The sequence below is a fragment of the Olea europaea genome, unplaced genomic scaffold, assembly GCF_002742605.1.
Source record: "Olea europaea var. sylvestris unplaced genomic scaffold, O_europaea_v1 scaffold2104, whole genome shotgun sequence".
Taxonomy (NCBI): Eukaryota; Viridiplantae; Streptophyta; class Magnoliopsida; order Lamiales; family Oleaceae; genus Olea; species Olea europaea.
In genome coordinates, this window is record NW_019238982.1 from 85,949 (window position 1) to 110,994 (window position 25,046).

Consider the following 25,046-nt stretch of genomic DNA (forward strand, 5'->3'; position numbering starts at 1 on the left):
ACCAACTTCTTAAAAAGTACATTAAAAATTACAAAGAGTTTTTGTGAGTTCCTGCAATGCAGAGGGACAAGGGGAGGAATGTTGAGTGGGACGAGCTTTTCATCAGCTTGTTCAAAAAATGAGTCGAGCAGAAAAATCTAGCATGAGCTGATGAACTGAGTTATAATTGATGACAATAATGCAATTTTCACTAAAAATATTGTTGAGCAACAAGTGGCTTGGCTCGACTCGGCTCTACTCACCCATCAAGGCACGTGTTGGGGGACGAGTCAATTCCACATTTGATGAAATGAGCCAGTTTGCCCTCGACTCGTTTGACATGTGAGTAGGAGTTGACTCACAGATACACACAGAATTTGAGTCTTGTATCCAGTGGCAAATCCAGAATTGGAACTCAACTAGGGCAGATAGCGAACATTGATCGTTGACAATCATCGGCAGTAATAGCGATGTCATTTATTAATATTAATTAAATAATAATAAAAATTCTTCAATATACAAGAAAATGCAATAAAATGTAAAAATTCTACGCATATGAAAATATAATTCAATTAGTTTCTTTTTAAGGCTAAACATAAATTCCCAAATCACAAATCAAAACTCATAAATGATAAATTATAACTCGTAATTCATATCGCATAAATTATTTATCATTTCTCTGTCATTTTGTTAATTAACTAATATAACATAAATCATAGATTCATAAGAAATTAAGAATCATAACTCATAAATAATAAATAAGAAAGTGATTTATGTGATTACTAATTAGTAATTATGTGAACTTGTGACGGCCAAAAAAAAAAAAAGTGAAGCTGCTCTCACAGACTTCGCTAGTCTGCGTCCAAGAGTCTACCTACAGTGATTCGTTGTTGTCGCCATCCGTCCGTCAACAGCAAGTCGGCAACTGCTTGAGCACTGCTTCCCTTCGGCCTTTGTAGATTGCACAGCAGCAACCAGGAGGTGGAGCCGTGGAGGGTTTGCATTAAGAGTTAAGACGGTGCTTTGCCTTCTATTGGTCAGTCTTGGACTCTTGTTGCATATATTAAATGGATTGGGCTTTGTTTCAGGGAAAAAAAAAGGCCCACACCACAAGCACGAGGCATCAGCCCAAAAAAAAATAAAAGAAAGAAAAAAGAAAAAAAAGAATTTCCCAAACATCGCCTTCTTCTTCTTCACCATTCGTCTGCAGTCTATCTCTGCAACTGCAACTAGTCTGGCGTCCAATGGATACTCAAAGTTCCGATGGAACGGCCGCGCCCTTCACTGCGTGCTGGCTCTGCCGCTGCCTGTATCCATCACTGAATGTTGCTATAAAATAGATGTCAACTTTTGAGTGTAGTATCATGGTAATAAGTTGAAGCTTTAATTGTGACTATGTGTCCGGGGGGAGGAGAGCAATATAAATATTGCATGGAATTGAAGCTTTAATTTGTAAAATGGTGGGAATAAAAACCAACTCCGCCTAAAACCGAATTCAAATCAAAACTAGTATTCTGAAGGTCGACTGAACGCTTGAATTAATTTTGTGGATCTTGTTTTAATAGAGAATTGCTGGCATCTCTTAATGCTTATGAGAAATATATCAATTTTGCCTTTAATGGTTTAATTGGTAGTTATTTTTTCTTTTGTTTCCAATTGATCTTTACATTGTGTTTTTAGTTATTTGGCCTTAAAAATTACTTACAGTGTAACATCATATACGTTACTTCTTTTGTGGTATAATATTATTAAAAGTGATTTCTTTTTTTAATTATTAAAATTATGCCATATAAGATGTCACACGTAATGACTAGTGCAGTCGTGGATTATGAATAATATTATTGTGTATGGAAAGAGTAAGTTACAATCTCTAGATATTAACATACAGGGTATCTGGATTAACACCATGTATGTAACAAATTACATGCACACTAATTTGTCCAAAAAAAAAAATAATAATAATAATAATAAATACTTAAACTGTGTAATAGTCGAATTTTCCTTTAAACAATAGTTGAAGTCTTAATTTTAGTCAATAAAAATCAATATTTTTCAATTCTCCCCTATATTTTGTCCATATTAGTGTAAATTGCCGTTTTACTATAATTAGCCCAACGTTGAGACCCATGTTCACTACGTACAACCTAAAAGTGTGGCATGCTACTCAACTCAAACTCCCAATTTTTTTTTTTCTTTTTTTGTACCAAAACCCAAAATATCACCAAATGAACACAATTCTTTCTCCAATAAGCATTTTAGATGTACAAAAGTGGATTTCTTGATTTATATTCTGACTTCTTTTATAATTTCAAGGGTTTCATCAAGGATTCTTCCCAAAAACAAAATGTGACAGCATTCAGTTTATCAGATTGAGTAATTTCTCAGGAAAAAACACACATTGACAATGACAATATATATGATATTATGCACCAAATTTTAGCTTAGTTCTCCAATGACAGTATCAAACAGAACTTATACATCGAGAATCATGATTTTATGTCAATTAATCAAGTTAAGGGTGACCAATTACCTGGAAAATGCTTCCAATGGATAAAATCAAGTCCTATCTCCTTCATCGTAACCTTAGATTTTAACTAAACAAAAGCATATCCCTGTCTAGATACCTCTAGTCAATTTCTTGTTGTAAACCCTAGTTTTACACGCCAATTTTTTAAATATTTTTCAATTTTCTTGATACAAGAAAATGCTAGCATATATGTTGTATAAATTCATGAATGCTTAACACCAAATTATAGAACCAAAAAAGAAGCAACGATTCAAGAAAGTTAAAGCAATGGTGTCGAACATCGCCGTGCTTAGTGCCCTTGACAATGCACGAACGCAATGGTACCATGTGACTGCGATTGTCATTGCCGGAATGGGGTTCTTCACCGATGCGTACGATCTTTTCTGCATCTCCACTGTCTCGAAACTACTGGGCCGGCTCTATTACTACGATGGCTCCTTGACCAAGCCGGGAAAGCTTCCTCATGACGTCAACAATTTTGTTGTTGGAGTGGCGCTGGTCGGGACCTTAATCGGTCAACTGTTTTTCGGGTGGCTTGGTGATAAATTGGGGAGAAAGAGAGTCTATGGGGTTACTTTGGTTCTTATGGCTATTTGTGCCATTTGCTCGGGCATGTCATTGGGATCCAGTCCTAAAGCTGTTATGACTACACTTTGTTTCTTCAGGTTCTGGCTTGGCTTTGGGATTGGCGGCGATTATCCTCTCTCCGCCACGATCATGTCCGAATACGCCAACAAGAAAACCCGTGGTGCTTTTATTGCAGCGGTATTTGCTATGCAAGGTGTTGGAATCATCTTTGCCGGTCTAGTATCGATGACTCTCTCGAAAATATTTCTTAACGCATATCCTGGTCCTAGATTCTCGGAATCACCGATTTTCTCGACCGAGCCCGAGGCGGATTACGTATGGCGAATCGTGCTCATGCTTGGAGCTCTGCCAGCAATTCTCACCTTCTACTGGCGAATGAAAATGCCGGAAACTGGCCGGTACACGGCCCTGATCGAGGGAAATGCAAAACAAGCTGCTTCCGATATGGGGAGGGTCCTTGATATTGAAATTCAAGCCGAACAAGAAAAATTAGCACAATTTAAGTCTTCCAATGAATACTCATTGCTATCGAGTGAGTTTTTCAATCGCCATGGCCGTCATTTAATAGGAACCGCAACTACTTGGTTCTTACTAGATATTGCCTTTTATAGCCAAAATCTTACACAAAAAGACATTTTCCCTACAATGGGACTCACTAGCAAAGCCGAAAATGTAAGCGCGCTACGTGAAATGTTCGAGACATCCCGTGCCATGTTTGTGATATCCTTATTCGGGACTTTCCCTGGTTACTGGGTCACTGTGGCGTTCATCGATAAAATCGGTCGATTTTACATACAATTGTTGGGCTTCTTCATGATGTCTGTATTCATGTTCATAATCGGTCTCAAATATGAAAACCTCAAGACTGAACAGCACAAATGGACTTTTGCTATTCTTTACGGGCTGACGTTCTTCTTCGCGAACTTCGGCCCTAACGCAACAACCTTTGTTCTGCCGGCGGAGCTTTTCCCCACCAGGCTGAGATCTACTTGCCATGCAATTAGCGCCGCCTCCGGCAAAGCCGGGGCTATGATAGGAGCATTTGGTGTTCAAAACTATACACAGGATGGAGACACGCGTAAAATCAAAAGGGCCATGATGATTTTGGCTTTCACAAACTTGATTGGATTTTTCTGTACCTTCCTTGTGACAGAAACAAAAGGGAGGTCATTGGAGGAGATTTCCGGCGAGGACGGTGGCAGCGGCGTGAACGAGACACAGTTGACCCCAAAACAGACGGTTAATCGACCGGAACAATGGGAATGATTTTACCATTTGGACAAATTACTCGGCAAGTCTATCACTTTGATCAGATTGAAGAATTATTATTAATACTACGTTTTATAGGCATGCATGGATTCAATAAGGGCATATGTTGTCTTAATAGCTACGTTGTGCTTTTAATTTTCTGCTACCCCATAAAATAAGAGTCGGATAATGTTGTGATCATGTAATGATCCTTGAACAAGAAGGGGTTTGTTTTTTTGTTTTTCTTTTATTTTTTTGGTTCTCTTTTGTTTGGTTATGAATATAAGAATGTTTCCTTGTTTATCTTGTTTTCTTGGAGTGTTCTATAAAATATTTTACCATGTATGGATAAAGTTAGTTTAGTGAAAAATTTCGAGTAATATCTCAATTTTTGAGAGCTTAAATATGCTAAAATCCTACTGATAAGCTCAAATAATCAGTGGCGGAGTCAAAAGGGGCGGGGGGTGGCGATTGACCTTGCAACATTTTGAAATATTATTTTAAATATGTGTACACTCCAAAATCTGCAAAGAATCCACTTAAGCACCACCAAGAAGTGAGGGCCAAGTAGACTTTCGATGATGTTCCACATGGTAATCCAACTCGCCACTCCCACGTGTTCCTCACTTTATCGGCTCAACTTGAGTGAGTTGACCCAATGAGCTTTGCCTTCGGTTATACCTTGCCATCCCTCAAGGTCTTTGCAAGGAACAACACTGGTTATGATACTTCGACTTCTTAAACATTGCAACCTATCTCGAGTCAGATTTATCAACTTTGACGAGAGTAACACTTCGACTTCTTTAACGTTGGATGCCTATTCATTACAGCATGATACTTACCTCTTCAAAAAGTTGAGACAAAAATCAAATTCTAACACCTAATATGAATAATTAGGCATTGGAATTGGAGGACTATTGTTATGCCTCTATTCGCATGACAACCCCTAGACAAAGAACACATGTCAATGTTGTCGATAAGAATGATGCCATCCGAGCCCCAAAGGCTTCGCATATATACCATTTACTCCAAGGCAATGGAGATCCCATATGTGGCCCATTAAGGCCTCGGAGGTGGCCGCATCTCTAACAGCCCTAAGCCCCATCCGAAGCCACTCGAATGCGACCTCGAAAACTAAAGTATCTGACGAATCCAAATTCGTATTTGTATTGCCTTCAGGGACAGATCCAAGACTACAGATAAATTTTTTTATACATAAAAAAATTTAATGGGCTAGCCTAGACCAGCCTTCCCCTATATCAGCCACTACTTGCCTCTTTATTCTTTCCAAGGTGGTATGGGGCGACCCAATCCTCAGCAATACAAAACATGCCTCCTAAGACTGAGGCAGTTGGGACTGTCTCCAGATGCCTTCGTGCAAGTTGTTGTGTAAAATACTTTTGACGATGTGCAAAATGATTGATTTAAGGGGGTATTCGCAAAAATGTCCAATTTTATATATGTCAATTCAAAAATGTTCACTTTTAATAATCTTTGCAAAAATGACAAAATTTGATACCAAATTCTCTATTTTACCCTTCATTAAAGAATAAATAATTTCATATTGCACATGTCAAATCACAATTAATGTTAGACACAGAAATGTCGAGAACAAAATTTAAAATGTAGATAAATGTCATGTTCGGAATGAAATATTATTCTAAACATTTAATGTGTCGAGAACAACGTTTGAAATGTCGAGAACATTTAATATTATGATTTGACATGTGTACTTTTGAAATATAGACGGATTCAAAAATCGATAACGACATTTGAAATGTCAAGTACATCATTTTAATGTAGTTTCTCATGAAAACTACTTAGGAGTACTCTAGTCCAAATAATTGCAAAAAATGGACATTGAAAAATTTTGAACTTTTTGCAAAGGACTATGTCAACGTGGATTTTTGTTGTAATTTCCTCTTGATGATTTAACCGCCTATAATGGCGGCTTAAAATTACATCACCATTACTTTGCCTCGGACAGGGAAAAGAATTATGCTAAGTGTACATCCATGGGTTACATCTTGGTGTACATTGTGTGGAAATTTAATACGTGTTGGACGGAAAATTGTGTTTTATTTTTTAAAACTGTCCAATCCATGTCGTCACGTGACATAATATCGAAAATGATATAAAAGAAAATGTACATTTAAACATGAATGAAGGGAAAAACTGTAGTAATCCTTTGATAGACATATCGTAGTCATATGATTGTTAACAAATCATACCTATGACTGTGATCAATAAGTCGTTAGGATGAAGCGATGTGTCACACATTCACTAAGCCTCTCATGCTCGCTCTACCAATAAATATCAAGCTTTCGAATATTTGAATATAATTGAATTGTTAATATTTGAGTCTGAATTCTCTATTTCAACTTTGGTATTTCTATATAAACTCGACACCCAAATTCTCGTCTTTGAGGGCTTCTCTAACAGCTAAATATTTGTTGCTCGATCAATATATTAATTTGAGCGTTGGAGTGCACACGTTCGTTACATGATCTCTCCATTCACAGGTGCCATGATGTCTACTTGCGTCCAAGTAACAAACCCTCAATAATAACCATGGAGGAGGGTCCCTTTGGGGAAGGAGTAAAAGTCATGTGGGAACCTGGGAACCAACAAGGGCACAACCTGCGATTTACCTCCATTAGTCACTGAGGGATCGTGGGCTAGAGGTCCAGAATTTAGTCCGACTAAGCTGGAACACCTGGGTTATCAAAAAAAAACAAACCCTCAAATGGGAAAGGTACTGAAATTTTGTGGACACACCAGGCTCACCAAATTTTGATTAGACATTTTCAAGTCTCGTCACCGCTCAATTCTTTGAGTCAGTCCAAAATGCCCAAGCCCTAGAAAATTCGTCTTTCCTTGTCCTTTTCCTTTTCAATTCCCTCCTGAAGAATTATACTTCCCTCCTCAAGTACTCAAAGAACCAGTTTTCCCTTTATTTTCTTTCCTCTTTTCCAATGAAATGGGACATGGAGGTAGATGAGATCGAAGCAGTGCTCGAGAAAATCTGGGATTTACACGACAAGCTCAGTGACGCTATTCACTCCATTACTCGGGCTCACTTCCTGAACTCGGTCAAGAATCCCCGAAAATTCACCTCCTCCGATGAATCCTATTTCTACCGGAAAAATCAAGCCGCCTCCGCTGCCGAAGATTCCGACAAGAATCCTGGGTCGGGATTTGTATTCGTAAAGGAGCTTCGGGTCGAGGATGATGAATTAGCGCCTCAGGAGGCCAAGAGTCTTTATGCCATTCGAACGGCGCTTGAAAATCTCGAAGACCAGCTGGAGTTTTTCCATGTTAGTTCAAATTATAATCGTCTGTTTATGGATTTTTCTGGTAACTTTAATTTTATTTCTACATTATTACTGATGGTTAAATTTTTTATGTGCTGTTTTTTGGTATAATCTGGGAATGGAAATTTTGGTTTGTACCAGCTTATTCTTGAAGTAGCTTTTTGGTGAAATTTAAGTGAATTTTTTATTAGGTGTGGTCTAAACCTATGTTTCAAATTTGTTATTTCAGTTATTAGATATGGATTTTGCTGAAAATGAAAAAGTTTATTACCTTGATTGAACTTAAAAAGTCTTTTATTTTTAATTCCTGGAGTGAACTTCCACATTTTGACAGTATCAATTAGAGTTCTTCAAAAAATAAAATCAGGAAAATATTTGATGAGAACATGACTGACTTATACAGGTAAGTGTCAATTCCAATTTCCAATAAGTAAACTAATTCGCATGGAAGGCCTTCGAATTGGCTACTGGCTGTAACTGAATACAGGGCATATCATCATAAGAATGTATAGGATGAATTTGGTATTATAGCATGAAAGCTTTGGGATGTGGGAATAATAATAGCCTGAAAATTATCAAAAGCTTATGTAAATTTTTGTGCATTTACTTTTAAATTGCTTTTGTGGAAAGTTTTTTGGTCTTATGCATACCACATATTGTAAAATTTGGATTATCTTCAACTTTTTATGCTGCAATATCCACGAAGACTATTTTGCACATCTAATACTGTGCAGTAATTCTAACAGTGAAAACCAAGGAACGATGAGTGCCTTTAGGATGAATTGAATATTATTTTCAGTGATTTCATCAGAAAGATGAGTAAATTTGATTCGAAAAGAAGATAAGGCTGATTGTATGAAATAATAGTAATTTCTGATGGTTTGGTTTTTGTGATGTTTTTAGTGAAACATTGAAAAGATAGTTCCGAATATGATTGGTTTAAACTTTAGTTAGAATTGTGTGGACATCAATGCTAGTGTTGAATGTAAAACAACGGTGCTATTCAATTCAATGGATGGGCATTTTAACTTGTGCTATTTCGAGGATTTTGTTGTCAGCTTCATTATCAGGTTTTTCTTTTTTGCTTGATTGTGGTGTAAAGATGAATAGACATTTTTGTTGTTGGTATACAGGATCAGGGCTACAAATTATCAGAATTATGTGGTGGTGGTCATCTGACACTAATTTTTATTACGACGATTTAATTGTGTTTGTGGTTGTTTCTGCAAAACGATTATTAATGTTGGGTTTTGATGCTATGATTCCTAGACGGTACAAACACACCAACGAGCTGAGAGAGATGCTGCAATTGCTAATTTAGAGCAAAGTCGCATTGCTCTTGCCATGAGATTGGCTGAACATCAAGGTAAGAGGTATAAAGTCATTGAAGAAGCACGAGCTTTATTGGGTGTTGTGCAAGATTCCGGTCAATGCATTTCACCAGAAAATCTTTATGTTTCAAATGCACACCCTTCTGGACGAAGCTTTGAAGCTCAAGGATCGACGAGGTCAAATGTTCTTGTCAATTTCTTTATGTCTGGTTTAAATTTTGTTACCAAAACCCTCAAATTGGATCGCATGGGTAGGATTATGGGAAATTCTGCTTTGGTTGCTATCAGCATGCTCGCATTAATGCGTCTGAGCCAACTCGGATGCAGGGACAAATATTTGTTGGATGCCTGTGAGACGCAAGATCATGCCACCTTTGGCAGAGAAACAAGAGTTTCTCATCTGTATGGTCGATCATCTGGCCATCGTTCTTTACAGTTGGATGTCCTGTCGGCCAGGGGTTAAATTGGATTTCTTTTGTCATTATTGTGAAAAGCTTAGTATTGCAAATAGGAATCACAAAGTTTTATCGTTTGGCGGATATGGATGGAGTATATGTTATTTTTGATAGTTTTAAGAATTAAGCCATTTTGCCAGAATTTGGTGCTCGCCCTTTTGACTGAAGCAGTGTTTGCGGGTTTTCATTGGTGCAAAACTGTTGTATTTTCTGTCAAAGAATGTGTCAAAACCGAACGGCAATGTCGCAAAAATGTAGTTTTAAATGGGTAGATATTCTTATTGATTTCGATTTTATTTTTTTTTATTTTTTATTTTATTTTTTGTGGGTGGAAAAAGGGAGTTCTCGACTTTTCCCATATATATATAAATTCAGATTGTAGACAGTTTGCATTTTGCTTCGAGTAGCATTAGATAGTTCGCAACTCAGAACCTCGTAGCTAAAACTGTATATATAGCACCGGTGACACGGTACATTATTGAATTAATGAATCATTAAATTCATGGGATTCACCATTAACTTATTCACTAATTTAATCATGTGTCATATCGCTGGTGCTTAACATAAGTTAAGTACTGATGCCCATTGGATCATTTCTCCTGGTATTAGTATTGCAAATGTTAATGCATATTGTTACTATATATTTTCACTAAATATTATCTTCATTTTTTATCTTGTTTGTTTCAAGCTACTGCTTCTACGATTTTGTTACAAGTGATTGGGTTCTATTTTTGGAACATTAATTTATTTAAAACCCTTTTTTTTCTTTTTTCTTTTTTTGTCTAAGAGGTTGAACCCCCAACCTTAAGAGCTTTCATCGTTCCGCCTCTAGAGTATCGCGAGAGAGGTAAATCGTGAGATATGCCTCAGCAGGCCAAGGAACAAGAGTTTGTCTCGTATACTAGTGTCCACAAAGAGTCTAATTTTATATGTTAGGAATCGAATCTTCACACTGCGACTGCCAATAAGGCGGAGCTTACCTCACTCCTGTCCTTTGTATTGAGGATGTGATACATATAGGATCGAGTTTTAACCATCTCATCAAAATATCAAATGATGTCTAATGAAAGAGTGTTTGGTCTTTCATGACAATCGACCATCATTATTTGATTGACTCAACTCAAGCTTAAGAGTGATATTTTTGCTTCCTAATGATCCTCCATCAACATAACGCTCCTGTGACTCGAGTATACGATCTTAGCTTTGAAATAACTTGAATAATTCAAATTTAACGAGTTTGTCTAAAAATCATTTGTGTCTATTAAGAACATATTAAACTTTTTTTGGCTTTCATCCGTCATTATTTCAGTGACCTAAGTCATGAGTTTGAAATGTTGCATTTAGGACTGGACAAATCTCCCGAACTGAACCCTATAGTTCTTGTCAAATTAAATATCCGAACGGGTATTTGAATTGAAAATCGACATATACGATTCGGTTCTCGGATCTAGGCCAAGAGCCGAAGAACCGAATAAGATTCGAATCTGCCTAATTTTTTTTTATATTGAATAAATCAAATTATTTTAATTTTAATTTTTCTAAACAAATTAACAATTTCTAAATTCAAATATTTTGCCCAATAATTTTTTTCATTTCTAATTTTTTAATTTTTAACCCAATTACTTATTTAAGGCTGACACTAATAGTGGAACTTCTAGCATGTAAAAGCATTTAAAAACTTGTTATGCATATAAAAACACTAAAATTGATTAAAACCAAGTACTACTCACTCGAGAAAACAATGATGGTCGTATTATAGCTACAGTGTTTAATAAATAAATGTGTAGAAAAGCATTGATTAAGATGATTATTATTGATGAATTGGCTTTTTCCTTTGTGGAAGGTGTTGGTTTTAAGGAATTTGTTCAACTTTGTCCTAGATTTGAGGTTCTTTCTCGAAGAACGATTATTAGAGATGTGCTACATCTCTACTATGAAACAAAGGAATTATTGAGGAAATTTGTTAAGGATAGGCAAAGGATTTCTTTAACCACTGATTTTTGGATATCAATTCAAAACATTAATTATATGGTAGTTACGACACACTATTGATAGAAGTTGGAAACTACATAAGAGGATATTGAGTTTTTTTATGGTTTCAAATCATAAAGGGGAGACAATTGAGAAGATTATCGAGATGTGTTTGCTTGATTGGGGAATAGAGTGTGTGGGTACCATTGCTGTAGATAATGCAAACACAAATTATGCAGCGATCGTTTATGTGAAAAACAAGTTGAAGAATTGAAAACCTGATGATACTATGATTTTAGGAGGCTCTTATCTGCATGTACGTTATTCAGCACACATAGTCAATTTGATTGTTAAAGAAGGGTTGAAAGAGTTTAATCCATCTATAGATAGTATTTGCAATGCGGTAAAATATTTTGATCATCTCCTTCCTTGTTGACAAAATTAAATGTTGTATTGAAAGGGGAAAAGATTGCATGCACAAAACTTGCTATTTTAGATGTTCCTACTAGATGGAATTCAACATTTTTAATGTTGGATAGTGCATTGAATTTTGAAAAAGCTTTTGAAAGAATCAAGAAGAAGATGGATTTTATTGTAAATATTTTGATGAGAATGAAGGTGGAAAAGAAAAGGAGGGGCCACCTACAAGTTATGATTGGAAGAAAGCCAAAAAATTTGTCAAGTTTCTAAGAACCTTTTATGATGTCACATTGAAGTTTAGTGCTTCATTGAGTGTTACTTCCATTATTTACTTCCACAAAGTTTGTAAAATTAAGCAAATTTTGAAGAAAATGGGTGAGAAGCAAGATTATTTGCTAAGTAGTATAGCAAATAGTATGAAGATTAAGTTTGACATATATTGAGGTAAAGTTGATAAAATGAACAAAATTTTGATTGTAGCAATCGTACTTGATCCTATTTATAAGTTGGAGTTTGTTGTACATTGCATTGGTATTTTGTATGACGGTGTTAAAATTGAAGCAACAAAAAATGAGGTCATGAAATTATTGTATGCTTTGTATAACCAACAAAAGGGACGGCATTGCTCAAACAATGGGACTAGTGGAAGCGGAAGTGGAGGCGATGAATCTAATGATGGAGTCACTTTGTTGGAGGATTCGAATGGTGATGATGATTGGAATGAATGCAATTTTGATTTTAGGTAAAAGAAATTGAAAACTACCAAAATGGATTTTTCTTAAAAAGATGGGTTACAACGATATCTAATGGAATCAACTGAAGATACTAATGATGAAAATTTTGACATTTTTAATTGGTGGAAGATCAATAAACCAAGATTTGAAATTTTATAAGAGGTTGCAAAGGATGTTCTAACCATTCTCGTATCTACAATGGCTTCTAATTCATCATTTAGTACTGAGGGGTGCATTCTTGATCCATTTAGGAGTTCTTTAACTTCTAAAACAGTTGAGGCCTTAATTTGTATACAAAATAGGCTAAGGGGGGAATATAGACTTTTGAAAGTTTCCCAAAATAAAGTTTGCATTGAAGAGACGGAGTTTTATGAGGGCATTGAGACAGGTAATAAAATATATGTTATATTTTTTTATTAAATCTTATTAGTTGAACAAATTTGAATTTATTTATGTTTATTAATAACTTAATTGTGTTTTTTCAAATTTTTCTTGCGGAGTTTCTTAATAGTGGATATGGCAAGTCAAGCAATTAATGGATAGTTAAAGTTTTAGTATTAGTATCTACTTTTTGGTATTTGTAAGTATTGGTAAATTAATCTTATTGGATAACTTGTTATTTACATATTATTAAATTGGACTACGTTAATTTGTAAAACTACTATTGAATGTGTCATTAGTTGTATTTATATATTGTTGTTATAAATGTTAAAAAATTTAATTATAGTATGGAACCGAATGGAATTGAACCGAACCGAATGGAACCGAATCCGAACAGTTCTATAATTATATTTGGACCCGACGGTTCCATTAATTAGATACTTGAAAATTTTAGTTCGATTCGGTTCTGTTCTCTTTACAACCGAACCAACCCGCACTTAGGCCTAGTTGTATTGTTGCTTCCCAATAATATCAACTTATTCTAAAAGTTATACTTATCTAGTGCATTGAAAAATCACATTTTGATAGTCTGATTTACGAATTATACATATCTATTCCGTTCGGAAAAGCACATTTTGCCGATTTCGTGTAAGGTTTCTCAAGCAAGTGGGACCAAACAGACTCTATTGAATGAAAATTTAAATCAAATTTGCAGTCTAGTTGAAACTGAGTGAAAAATTTCTCGAAATTCAGCCAATATTAGATTTTAAGATGGAATAAAACTCTGGCCTTTATGGCTATGGAATTAAATTGCGAAATAAGTATCGACAAGTATTTTCAACAGATTAGAGTCAACCTTGATGGTGGGTCAGAATGAGGTTCATGTCAATAATCGGCCCATGTCAAGTTTCGGAACCGCCACAGTGATTTGAGACAAGAATCTGTTCGGACCCAAAAAAAAAAAAAAATTGTAACATTGAGGCTGGTGCACATAGATCAATTAATTTTTATTTTTATTTTTTTAACCCACAATAAATCCAATTTAAAGCACACAACAGAATAACAATTGCACTTCTTCAAACTTCAAAACTTTAATTTCGATAATTTGTGTACCTTGGTGATTAAAAATATTTTATATGAAGATGGAACTTGTCATTTGTATTATAAATTTAGAGTATGGGTATCTGTTAATTTGGTAAATGATTTTTATTAGACAATGCTTTGTATGACAATAAAATTTTGGATGTACGTAGAATTTGCATTAATAATTTCGAAATTTTAGTTATGTATTTGAACCAAATCAAATCAAAACCATTCAGTTCGGTTATTGTTCGATTCTTTAGGAACCAATGATTTCATTATTAAATAACCAACGATTCTAGGTTTTGAACCCATCCCTAATTAAGTCGTTTAGAATTATGAGAATTTAATTTAAAATATACAGAGAATTTGCATAGAATTTAGAGGACTTCATTACAAGTGAAAAAATATATATAAATAAATAATGATCCTCGATTTTAAGGAATTATTCGACATTCTGACAATGTAGTAAATAAGAATATTTCGTAGATATATATATATATATATATATTTTTTTTATTCTAGATTTTAATAAATGAATTGGCACAAAATTTGCAATAACAAATAAACATTTAACAATACAAACTCGATGTGCAGATATTTATTTTGAATTTCTCATTCAAAAAAGAATGGTTTGCTCATCTCTACTTATTTCTCTTCTAAATTATTCTTTTAATAATGCTATTTGTTATCTTAGTTTACAATACATTATTTGTCTCGCTGTAGTTAATCAAGGGTCCGTTTGATTGCAAAGATAAAATTGAATTGAATTAAAAACGAATTTCAGGGAATTGAATTACCCATAAATTATTTTTCTGGGAATTGTAAATTATTGTATTTGATTGATATAATTTTCCACGTGGAAAATCTTGAAGTAAAAGTGTCTTTCGGGGTTCGTTTGGCTTTGTTTTATATGAAAATTATCAATTAAAGGGATAGATTTTACTATTGATGGGGATGAAATTTGTTTCCATTGCCCAAAAAAAATAATTATTTAATTAATTAAAGTAAATCATCTATTTTTAGTGTTCGTTTGACTTTGTTTTATATGAAAATTGCCAATTAAAGAGAAATATTTTTTTACAATAATTCTTAGAATTTGTTTCCATTGTAAAAAAATAATAATAATAATAAATAAATAAATAAAAAACATGTATGGTACCTAGAAAACTAATTCCCACCATGGTTTTCAAGAAAAATCCGATTTTCAAGACAACCAAGAAAGAGCATTCCATGGAAAAAAACCATCAAACATGGTAAAGTGAAAGTTGGAAAACGAATTCCATTTTCCATGGAATTTGGGTGCCTATCAAAGAGGCGCTAATTGGTTGGCTTACATATGTGCTTCTAATCCCGAGGTTCATGAAATAACATTTTCCATTTTGATACCTCGAATAGTTTCAATCGAGTAAACATGGTTATTTTGTTGACAGCTACACTAAGACGAATATTTATGCTCAAGTTTCAAACTTGTTCGATAATGATTATGAAAATTGATTTTTTTATCGTTAGAGAAAAAAGTATATCACATCTATCAATGAAGAAGTAAAAAATGATGGCTAGAATAGTGAAATAACGATTAAAAATTCTATTTTTTAGAGTGAAAAATTGCTACCAAACGAGAGCTAAGCTAAGGATCACTGTTGTTTTATAGTAAGAATTATTTTTCAAAAAATCTATATCGTACAATTCCTCATCTCATGTTTTTAACACGATTTTGAAGTCCTAACTTGGGCTACAAAAATGGAGTTTTAAAAAATAAAACCTCACTTTTGAGACCAAATTACTTACTTTTAGGACAAGATTAAGCTCTTCCCTTTTTGGGTTTTGTCTTCAAGATTAAAATTGATTTTAATTGGATTAAAATCTCTATCAAACATACTCTTATTTTTGTTTGATTAAAGATTAATTTCACACGTAAATTTTCGTGTTTTTAGCTAAGGGGATGTCGGGGGATTGTTGGGTCAAACTAAAAAGTCTATTGAACACTTTTGCCGTTTTATTTGTTAGGATTGGTCCCTGTAGAGGAGACATTTGGTCAAATTTTGCTTCTCGATTATTTGCCCCCTTTTTATTGAATTCACATAGCCTTTTAAAGTGTAATATTATTTGTAAGCAGGATTTATCAATAATCGATTAAGTGACAGTAATTTTCGCATTCACATTTTAATTCATTGAAGAATTTGATAATGACCATTCCTCCACATGGCCTGCAAATAGCATTAATCACTTAATCCAAATTAATTATTTGAAGAAATAATCTCAACTTGACTATGACGGAGTAATCTGAAATGAACGATGGAAATCTCAAATTATAGAAATCAATATTCGATATTCTTGTATCTTTTGATTCTTTTCTTGAATGATAGCTTTCTCTTAGGATTCGTTTGATTTAGGGCTAGGCAAATCTTTTGAACCGAACCGAACCGAACCTGACAGTTCTTGTCAAATTAAATACCCGAACGGATATCTGAATTGAGAACCGACGGGTACGATTTGATTCTTGGTCCTGGACCAAGAACCGAATCTTTCTAATAGTAGGTTTATATTGAATAAATCAAATTATTTTAATTTTAATTTTTTCTAAACAAATTAACAATTTCTAAATTCAAATTTTTGGTCTAATAATTTGTTTCATTTCTAATTTTTTAATTTTTTGTCCAATTATCCATTTTATTGTTTCGTTTCTTAGCCCAACAAGATTCAACCCACTAAATAACCGTAAACACCAACACTAAAGTGCATAACGTTGTCTCGACTCTCGTACTCACTCTCACAGCATCGCTGACATTCCAAAACCTATACAATCGTCGGCCGACGCTGTGACATTCGCTGACCGAAACTTTGACCGCAACGATCATTTGAACAAGATAATCCACTACTCTCTGATATTCCAAAACCACTGAATGTGTTATTAGTTGTATTTATATAATGTTGTTATAAATGTTAAAAAAATTTAATTATAGTACGGAACCGAACCGGACTGAACCGAACCCGAACGGTTCTATAATTATATTTAGACCCGACAGTTCCATTTACTAAATACTTGAAAATTTTGAAGAACCGAACCGAACCGACTCGCGCGCCACCTCTAGTTTGATTGCAAAAATGAAATTTGGGTAGAAATAAAACTAATTTCAGAGAATTAAATTTGTTTAAAACTTGTTTTATTGAAAATTGTCAATTAAATGTGTTATATTGGTATAATTTTTACCTGAAAAATATTGAAATTTTAGATCTTTTGGTATTCATTTGACTTTGTTTTCATGAAAATTGTTAATTAAATGTATAAAATTTGTCACGATTGTAGATAGAATTTGTTTCCACTGCCCAATAGAATTTTTTTTTAAAAAAAAAAGATAGGAAAAAACAATTCCCATCAAACCTATGGGAATTGGTTTTCCACATGACCAAGGAAAAATGTGACATGGAGGGAGGGGGGAGGAAAATGAATTGCCAAGAAAAAAATGTGCAATCAAAAGATGGGGGCCGTGTTAGATGAGTCACTGTAGTCCATCTTTTCAATTTAAAATTTGGATGAAAAAAATTTTATTAGGACAAGATCGAGTCAACCAAGTTTAGAGTTGAATTGAGCCAAAAAAGATTTGCCTCCTTCAGGTTTGAACGGTTCGACTTAGCTCAGGTAATGAAATATAAGTGCTTCCCACCGGAGTCACTATTTCCAAGCAAAAATGAATCGACTAGAGGTCAATCAATAACGACGGCCAAATCAATAGTTCTTCACATCAACAAATTTGTTTATTTATAATATAATTTTAAATATTATAGCAGAATGCAGATTGTGGGCCCATCATCCAGTTGTCGGTAGGTTGAATAGTCTAAATGGACCCTACATAACAGGGCCTGAACCCACATAGACCACACTAAAGAAAGTACTGACCCAAATCACATGGGTAATTATAATATCCATAATTTATGAACAGAAGCCCATACACATTTCACTTTCCAACTTACTCATGATTGATTATTTTTTATAAGTGTTTTTGCATTTTTCATGGTTGTTTGTGGATGGTGAATGGGATTCCACTCATAATTCTACATTCCTATTGGCTTACGAATGATGATTTTGTTGGTCGTTGATGTATCTTGAATGTGAACCTAAAGTGATTTGACCTGATCTATTAATCTCATGATTAGGGTTAGTTTAACATTATTATGAGAAAAAGATGATTCACCATGTAGTTAATTATAAGAATTTTTTTGGGTACCCAATTATGAATTGGTATTTTGCAAACAAGTAGCAACTATCTGATTTTGATAAAAAATTATATTTTTAGTAAATTTTGATAAAAATTAATGAAATGTTTGATTCAAAGTACATAAAAATTGAAAGTCCGATAAATATGTGAGCAAAATGAGTTTTAGAAATAAAGGCAAAATAAAGACATAACAATATTTGATTGTATGTGTCTACATACTCCTCAAAAAAGTCTAAAGAAGCACTTACTAAATTCTTCTAAATACGTTACACTCGTTACAAATGGACATGAATTACAACAATACTAGATGAGTCGTCTTATCGTGGTCCTTTAAAGAAACAAGGAGAATAACTATTGACATCAAATGCAAATTTAGAAGATCCAATGAGATACACATTATGCCCCACAATTAGGGCATGTTGGGTAGGATTTTTGAAAAGCAAAAAAAAAAAACTATTTCTGAGATTAAGAAGCCACTGTTAAACATTTCTTTGAAAATGTTTTATTGAATTAGAAGAGCTTTAAGAGAAATCTGATTTCACGTAGTTTTCTCATTAAACTATTTTATAAGAAACAAAAGTCATGTCAAACGAATTATTAATCATCTATTGAGGAGAAGTAAACGTAAGAATATGGCTAATTAAGATAGTGAGATACGTGAGCAGGACGAAAACAAATGAAAGATGAGAAAATTAAACCAACGGGACGAGTTAACGTTGTTGACTTGTCGTTGTTCATTAAATAGCGTTACAATTTTCGCAAGATATATACACTAGAAAAATCGGCTCTGATCATTTTGTATTTATATCTATTTCTCCCACTTAAAAGCATATGACACCAACACTAGAACCAACATATGTCATTAAACCATCCACTCCTGTCGTTGTCGCATTTCGGCTAGGGCTTAAGTCAAATATTTACTATTTGTTAGATAGTGTAGAATCTAATTATAATATACTTTTCACGATCGTGAATCTTAATGGTACGATCAATGGTGTCGCACGAAAATGGTAGGCCTCCTAGGTCATGATTGTGTGCATTCCGATGCTCAAGTCAATAAATGAACGGGAATTTAGTGTACGAGAAACACAAATGGAGAAGAAATGTTGGAGTAGAATTTGATTTATAGAGTGAAATTACTAATTTGTAATTACATTCAAATATGTTAATAGACAAATAAATGAAAATGAGGTCCTCCACATGCTTGAAATGTCGCCTGTTGCGGAAGCTCTCTCAAAAGGATTTTCAAACGGTGGTTTTTCAGGCTCAGTCCAACGTACGTTTCTCAACCAACAATCAGTCCAATCGGCTCCAAACCACAACCAATTGATTCACCTTGGTTGTTATACAATCTTATCCACGTAGGACAAGAAGGGATGATGATTTATGGCCACAAAGGCTAGGAAAAGATACCACAAAGGTATACTATGAAAGAACCACCAATTACACACGTTATACCAACGTTCTGGACACTTCTGGACACCTTTTTCTCACACAAAAGGGGGGCAGTCGGGATTCATTAGTTCTTCTCTCAAAATCACACAAAACATCATATCAAATTGGCCAGGGTTATAGCCAAATATATACTCTAGGGTTAGACTTTAAGTTGGGCCAATAAAGGGATAAACGGGCCAAGATTCAAGCCATCCATAAGGAACACAATTGGGTCGGGTGTAGCTCATGGACTTGGTTGTTGGACTTATTTCATTCATCGGCCTATACTTATGAAATAATATAAACCCACGTTAACATCATAACCCGAGATTTATTGGGTATCAAAAAACTCAATAAATCTCCACATTGATGCCCAATAAATCTGCAAGCAATCAAAACACACAGTTAACACTTGCATAATCAAGGTAGCCAATAAAATTGGATTACAGACCTTACCTCGTGTTTCCAACTTGAAACACATACCATACCTGCTCCATGTACTCACTGGGGTTAAGGTCAAAAAACACTCAAGTAGAAGCAAATATTTAACAATAAACAATCAAGAGCAAATACACATGCAATGACGATATACTATAAGATAACACACGTAGATCTTTTTAGAAACACGTTCACATAGAACCATAGATTAACACCAAGTTAATCAAACCACGGTCAACCACATATGCAACACATGCATAAATGACCCTAAAAAAAGATCTCACCATACTTATCGTATCCCATTCCGTGTTGCTCACACCTCGAGAACACATATCTCCTCTCATCACCCACCACGCTCACTAGACAGATTACTTAACTCATGTCTAACTGGTAAGTCACAATAGATCCTAAGTTCACAGGATAATCCTCTATCTCCACATCACTTCTCCCAACCTACATGGATAATGGGTCTCCACCTAATAGAAGTGATAGAAGTGTCTTTCTCACACGCCACCTGATCAGGGTCTCTTTCCAGATAAAAGATTCTAGACATTTGATCACATCTCCACTCGTGATCCAAATGTCACACTCCACATCCCCAATACAAACCAGCAGTACCCCTAGGCATCTATACTCCACCTTACCAAAAAATACACAACACACTGTTAATACATCTCAAACTCACTATGACAAATTAACACCTTTCGGTGACCACAAAAGTTACTCCAATTACCAAAACTCTAAAAAATCCACAAAGAAAATGGCGAAGGTGGCACTCACAAAGAGAAATCGAAGAAAGAGTCGGTTACTTCACAACACTCGCAAAGATAAAGAAAGTAACTTTAACATGGCTGCCTCACATAATCTCACAAACCACACAGACTCACAAAGATAAAGGAGAAAAACGGCTGCCCAACTTTCTTCTCACTACCACACTCTCACACCATTCGCAGAGCAAATAGAGTAAACTACAAAACTTAACCCACTATGCATGAAAACATATTACACAAAGTAATAAATCACTGTAATTCATACAATTACACACATCAAATATATTGAAAGTGTAAAATCAACATTGCAATAGAATTAAGTGATCACATACATGCAGAAAGGATTACACACAGATGCAATGCAGTAATCATGTTTATTCTCTCAATAAACATCACTAGGATCACTACTCGACCCTAAAGTCACATTCGCCTTGTCTCTATCCTCATCTTTTCTTTTATTATCATCCTAGGACAATCTCTTTCAACTATGTCCAAATTTTACCACAGTTAAAATATATGTTATTTTTCGCACTTACCTTAGACCTACATTTGCCACCAATGTCAAATAATGACCACAAGTAAAGTATGAACATAATTCACATAGAATAGTCCAGTAAACTTTCCTAAGGCAACATGTAATTCTAATAATGTAGAAAAACTGACAGCAAATTCACAAAAAATTTAAGGCAAATAATTAACAAATAATTCCTAGGTCTAGCAACGGGAAGTGGTTACCCCTTCATAGTAACCCCAAACATAATGTCACCCCACACGATGACCTCTAATGCAAAAAATAAATAATTAACCTACACATTTATTTTAACTGCAATAATAAAAAGCAAAAAATACGATACCGAGCGGACCACGTGTGAAGGTCCGTAAATTATGAGACATGCGAATTTAACACTTTAGGACTACCACTGTTCATCCTAAAGTCTCTGGAAATTGCAACAATCCAAAAATCACGATCGAGTCCCGAACGCCCGAAGAACAACGCTGTCTAGATTCTACTGTGTACCCTGAAATAGAAAACTTCTAACACGAAAAATGTCAGAACTAATATGAGGAACAACTTCCTGAAGGGACCTTCTCGAAAATCCCTTCCACGCGCCCTCACGCGTTCCTTTTCCTCTCTGCGCGTGGTCCTCACGCGCTACCACGCGCGCCACCTTTGACTGACACGCGCCGACCTGCAGGGTTCGCCTCCTCCTGCACGTCACGCCAGTGGTCTCCGTTTCCCCAAACCCCTTCTGGATTAATCAGAAAACGCGAAAAACAGAGACTGATTTAAACAGTTTTTGGACAGCTTCTTCGATCTGATTTCTGCTGCGTTTCTGCCTATTTTCTGGATGATTTCTGGTAGATTTCACGAGCCAAAACCTTCACCTTGAAGCTCTGATACCAATTTGTTGCGGAAGCTCTCTCAAAAGGATCTTCAAAAGGTGATTTTCCAGTTTCAGTCCAACGTACCTTTCTCAACCAACAACCAGTCCAATCGGCTCCAAACCACAACCAATTGATTCACCTTGGTTGCTATACAATCTTTTCCACATAGGACAAGAAGGAATGCTGATTTATGGCCACAAAGGTTAGGAGAAAATACCACAAAGGTATACTATGAAAGAACCGCCAATTGCACACGTTATACCAACGTTCTGGACACCTTTTTCTCACACAAAAGGGGGGCAACCCGAATTCACTAGTTCTTCTCTCAAAATCACACAAAATATCATATCAAAGTGGCTAGGGTTATAGCCAAATATATACTCTAGGGTTATACTTTAAGTTGGGTCAATAAAGGGATAAACGGGCCAAAATTCAAGCCATCCATAAGGAACACAATTGGGCCGGGTGTAGCTCATAGACTTGGTTGTTGGACTTATTTCATTCATCGACCTATGCCTATAAAATAAGATTAACCCACGTTAACATCATAGCCCGGGATTTATTGGGTATCAAAAAACCCAACATCGCCTTATCCCAACGACTCACAAGTCACAAGTCAAATACCATGACGTCGCATCATAGGCCTGTGACTTCCCACCCTTTCCTAGGTAACAAAGTGGAAATTTGACTCGCAATCGCCCTTGCAGAGATGTCACATTGGTAAAATCACATGTGACTTAATGTGTTATATTGCAACTTGCAGAAGGTATCTGAGATTATACTAAAATCTCCTCGAGGTCAAGAGGTCAATATGGTGTGACCTAAGGAATGGGTCTTCCTTGATTGCCCTAGAGGGAAGAAATGACAAGTCTCTTTAAGTTGTATTGCCTTGGAGACAATCATTGACGAGGCATTGAGCTAATGAGACTGAACGAGACAATGGTGTGGAGTGCTCATCACATCGGATGAGAAGACGGAGGAGAACGCTCAATTTGCTTTTCACCTTTAAGAGAAAGTGTTGGGGTAACATTTTGCTTAGCTGACAGTTGTGTGTTCTGTCATGTAATCATAGACAACATTCATGAAAAGAAGAATGATTTTTGTAAAAAAAAGTTACTTCAATATTAGGTAAGTTTCTTTATTTGGACCTAAATTCATCGTAAAACGAAAAGTAAACTCCGGCGTGAAGAAGAAATTAATAAGAGGAACAGAAGTAATTAGCATTAAACATCATAAAGTTCATAAAGTTGCAGAGATAATATAATAAAACCCTAACACACTTAGAGCAATGATTACGTGATCATTGTATACAATCCTTGTGTCTACAATGTTCCCAGCAAGCATTGGGCAGTCAGTCCAGAGGCCTCTGCCTTTACCCCCACCCTATATGACTGTCTTTATTTGTGCATGAAATTGGAGGGTCTCTGTTATCGAGAAAAAAATATTTTAGTGGGATGACTTTATATGCAAGAAATTGGACTATTAATTCAAATCACGATGTTTCGGAGCTCGAATGAGTAAGAGAAAGAAATAAAGTTGGTGAGTGAACTCGCAAGATTGTTGAACTTTATTTAAAAGTGTTAAAAGATACACACAACGCCAATAGAAACACATTGCGTGTGATCACTTGCAATTGGGACGTTGCGCTTACGGTTGAGATGTCTAATTATTCAGACAATAATGATAGCATCTATACCCAGCTCACTTTTTGTAAATAATAAGGAAAACGATCGAAACATGCCATTTAAAGACATTACTAAGATAAAGATGAGACGTGACATTACTAAGATAAAGATGAGACGTGACTTTTACATAGGCACTAGACAATTCTTTTTGTTGTTTGTTTAGATAGACAGCCTTTTTAAATCATATAATAAAAAAAGAATAATATTTTGCAAAAAAATCCTAAATTTCAAGTAGTACTAATAAGAAGAATAAATTAAAGAAGGGTCATTTTCAATAGAAAAAGATTTTGGGCTACCATCATACAAGATACACAACATTTTATTAAAAAATGTCGAATCCCAATTTTGAGGGCTCCCACCGTCTCACCCCTGAAATATCGTGAGGGAGGTAAATCGCGGGATATGCCCCCAACGAGTCAGGGAACAAGAGTTTGTCTGTACACTGGTGCTCACAAAAAATTCAATTCCATATCTCTGGAATCGAACCATCACACTACGGCTGTCAGTAAGACTGAGACTATCTTACTCCTATCCTTGCACCACTGAGTTATGCTTAGGGGGGCAAATACATAACATTTTATTAATTTGTCTTTTTGTTATAGTAGCAACTTCCTTTGCTTATATGTAGGGAAGTTCCCATTTGGAGAAATGTCATAATTTATAAGTAAATTGACTTGTCAAGATTTATTGCTCGCAAACAATTATAATGTATGCATTCGGAAAGGTAATCTGAGATGGATATCATAGATTCGGTTAAATTTATTTTCATAAATCTTTCTTAGACTTTGGTAACTCATACTGAATTTGAACATTTAGTAACTAATTCAACTTGAAGGAGCCATTAAATTTGTTCGAATTCTTGATTACTATTCAAATTTTAGGTAATCATCGATCCTTTTACTTCAAACAAGATATTCGAGTAGAGTAGTTAAATTTCACTCTAATTAGGTACACTAAAGCAAGTTATTTTCATCTTAAGCAAAATGAAATTTTAGTAGAGACGTGCCCAAAAATAATAATAATAATAATAAATTCTAAAGTATGTTGCATATATTTGATCTCGATTTTCTTAATTTGGTTACAGA

The 25,046-nt window shown here is 35.0% G+C and overlaps 2 protein-coding genes across 2 annotated transcripts; both read left to right on the forward strand.

Moving 5' to 3' along the window:
- The first annotated feature begins 2,773 nt into the window (after positions 1-2,773).
- On the forward strand, positions 2,774-4,407 carry LOC111380187 (inorganic phosphate transporter 1-11-like). The gene has a single exon (XM_023003679.1). It carries the CDS (start codon positions 2,774-2,776, stop codon positions 4,358-4,360), a length of 1,587 nt encoding a protein of 528 aa, XP_022859447.1. The 3' UTR covers positions 4,361-4,407.
- A 2,750-nt stretch (positions 4,408-7,157) lies between these two features.
- LOC111380186 (plastid division protein PDV1) lies at positions 7,158-9,837 on the forward strand. Its single transcript, XM_023003678.1, has 2 exons — positions 7,158-7,659; positions 8,926-9,837. The coding sequence occupies exons 1-2, from the start codon at positions 7,318-7,320 to the stop codon at positions 9,448-9,450; spliced, it is 867 nt and encodes a 288-aa protein (XP_022859446.1). The 5' UTR covers positions 7,158-7,317; the 3' UTR covers positions 9,451-9,837.
- Positions 9,838-25,046: the final 15,209 nt, after the last annotated feature.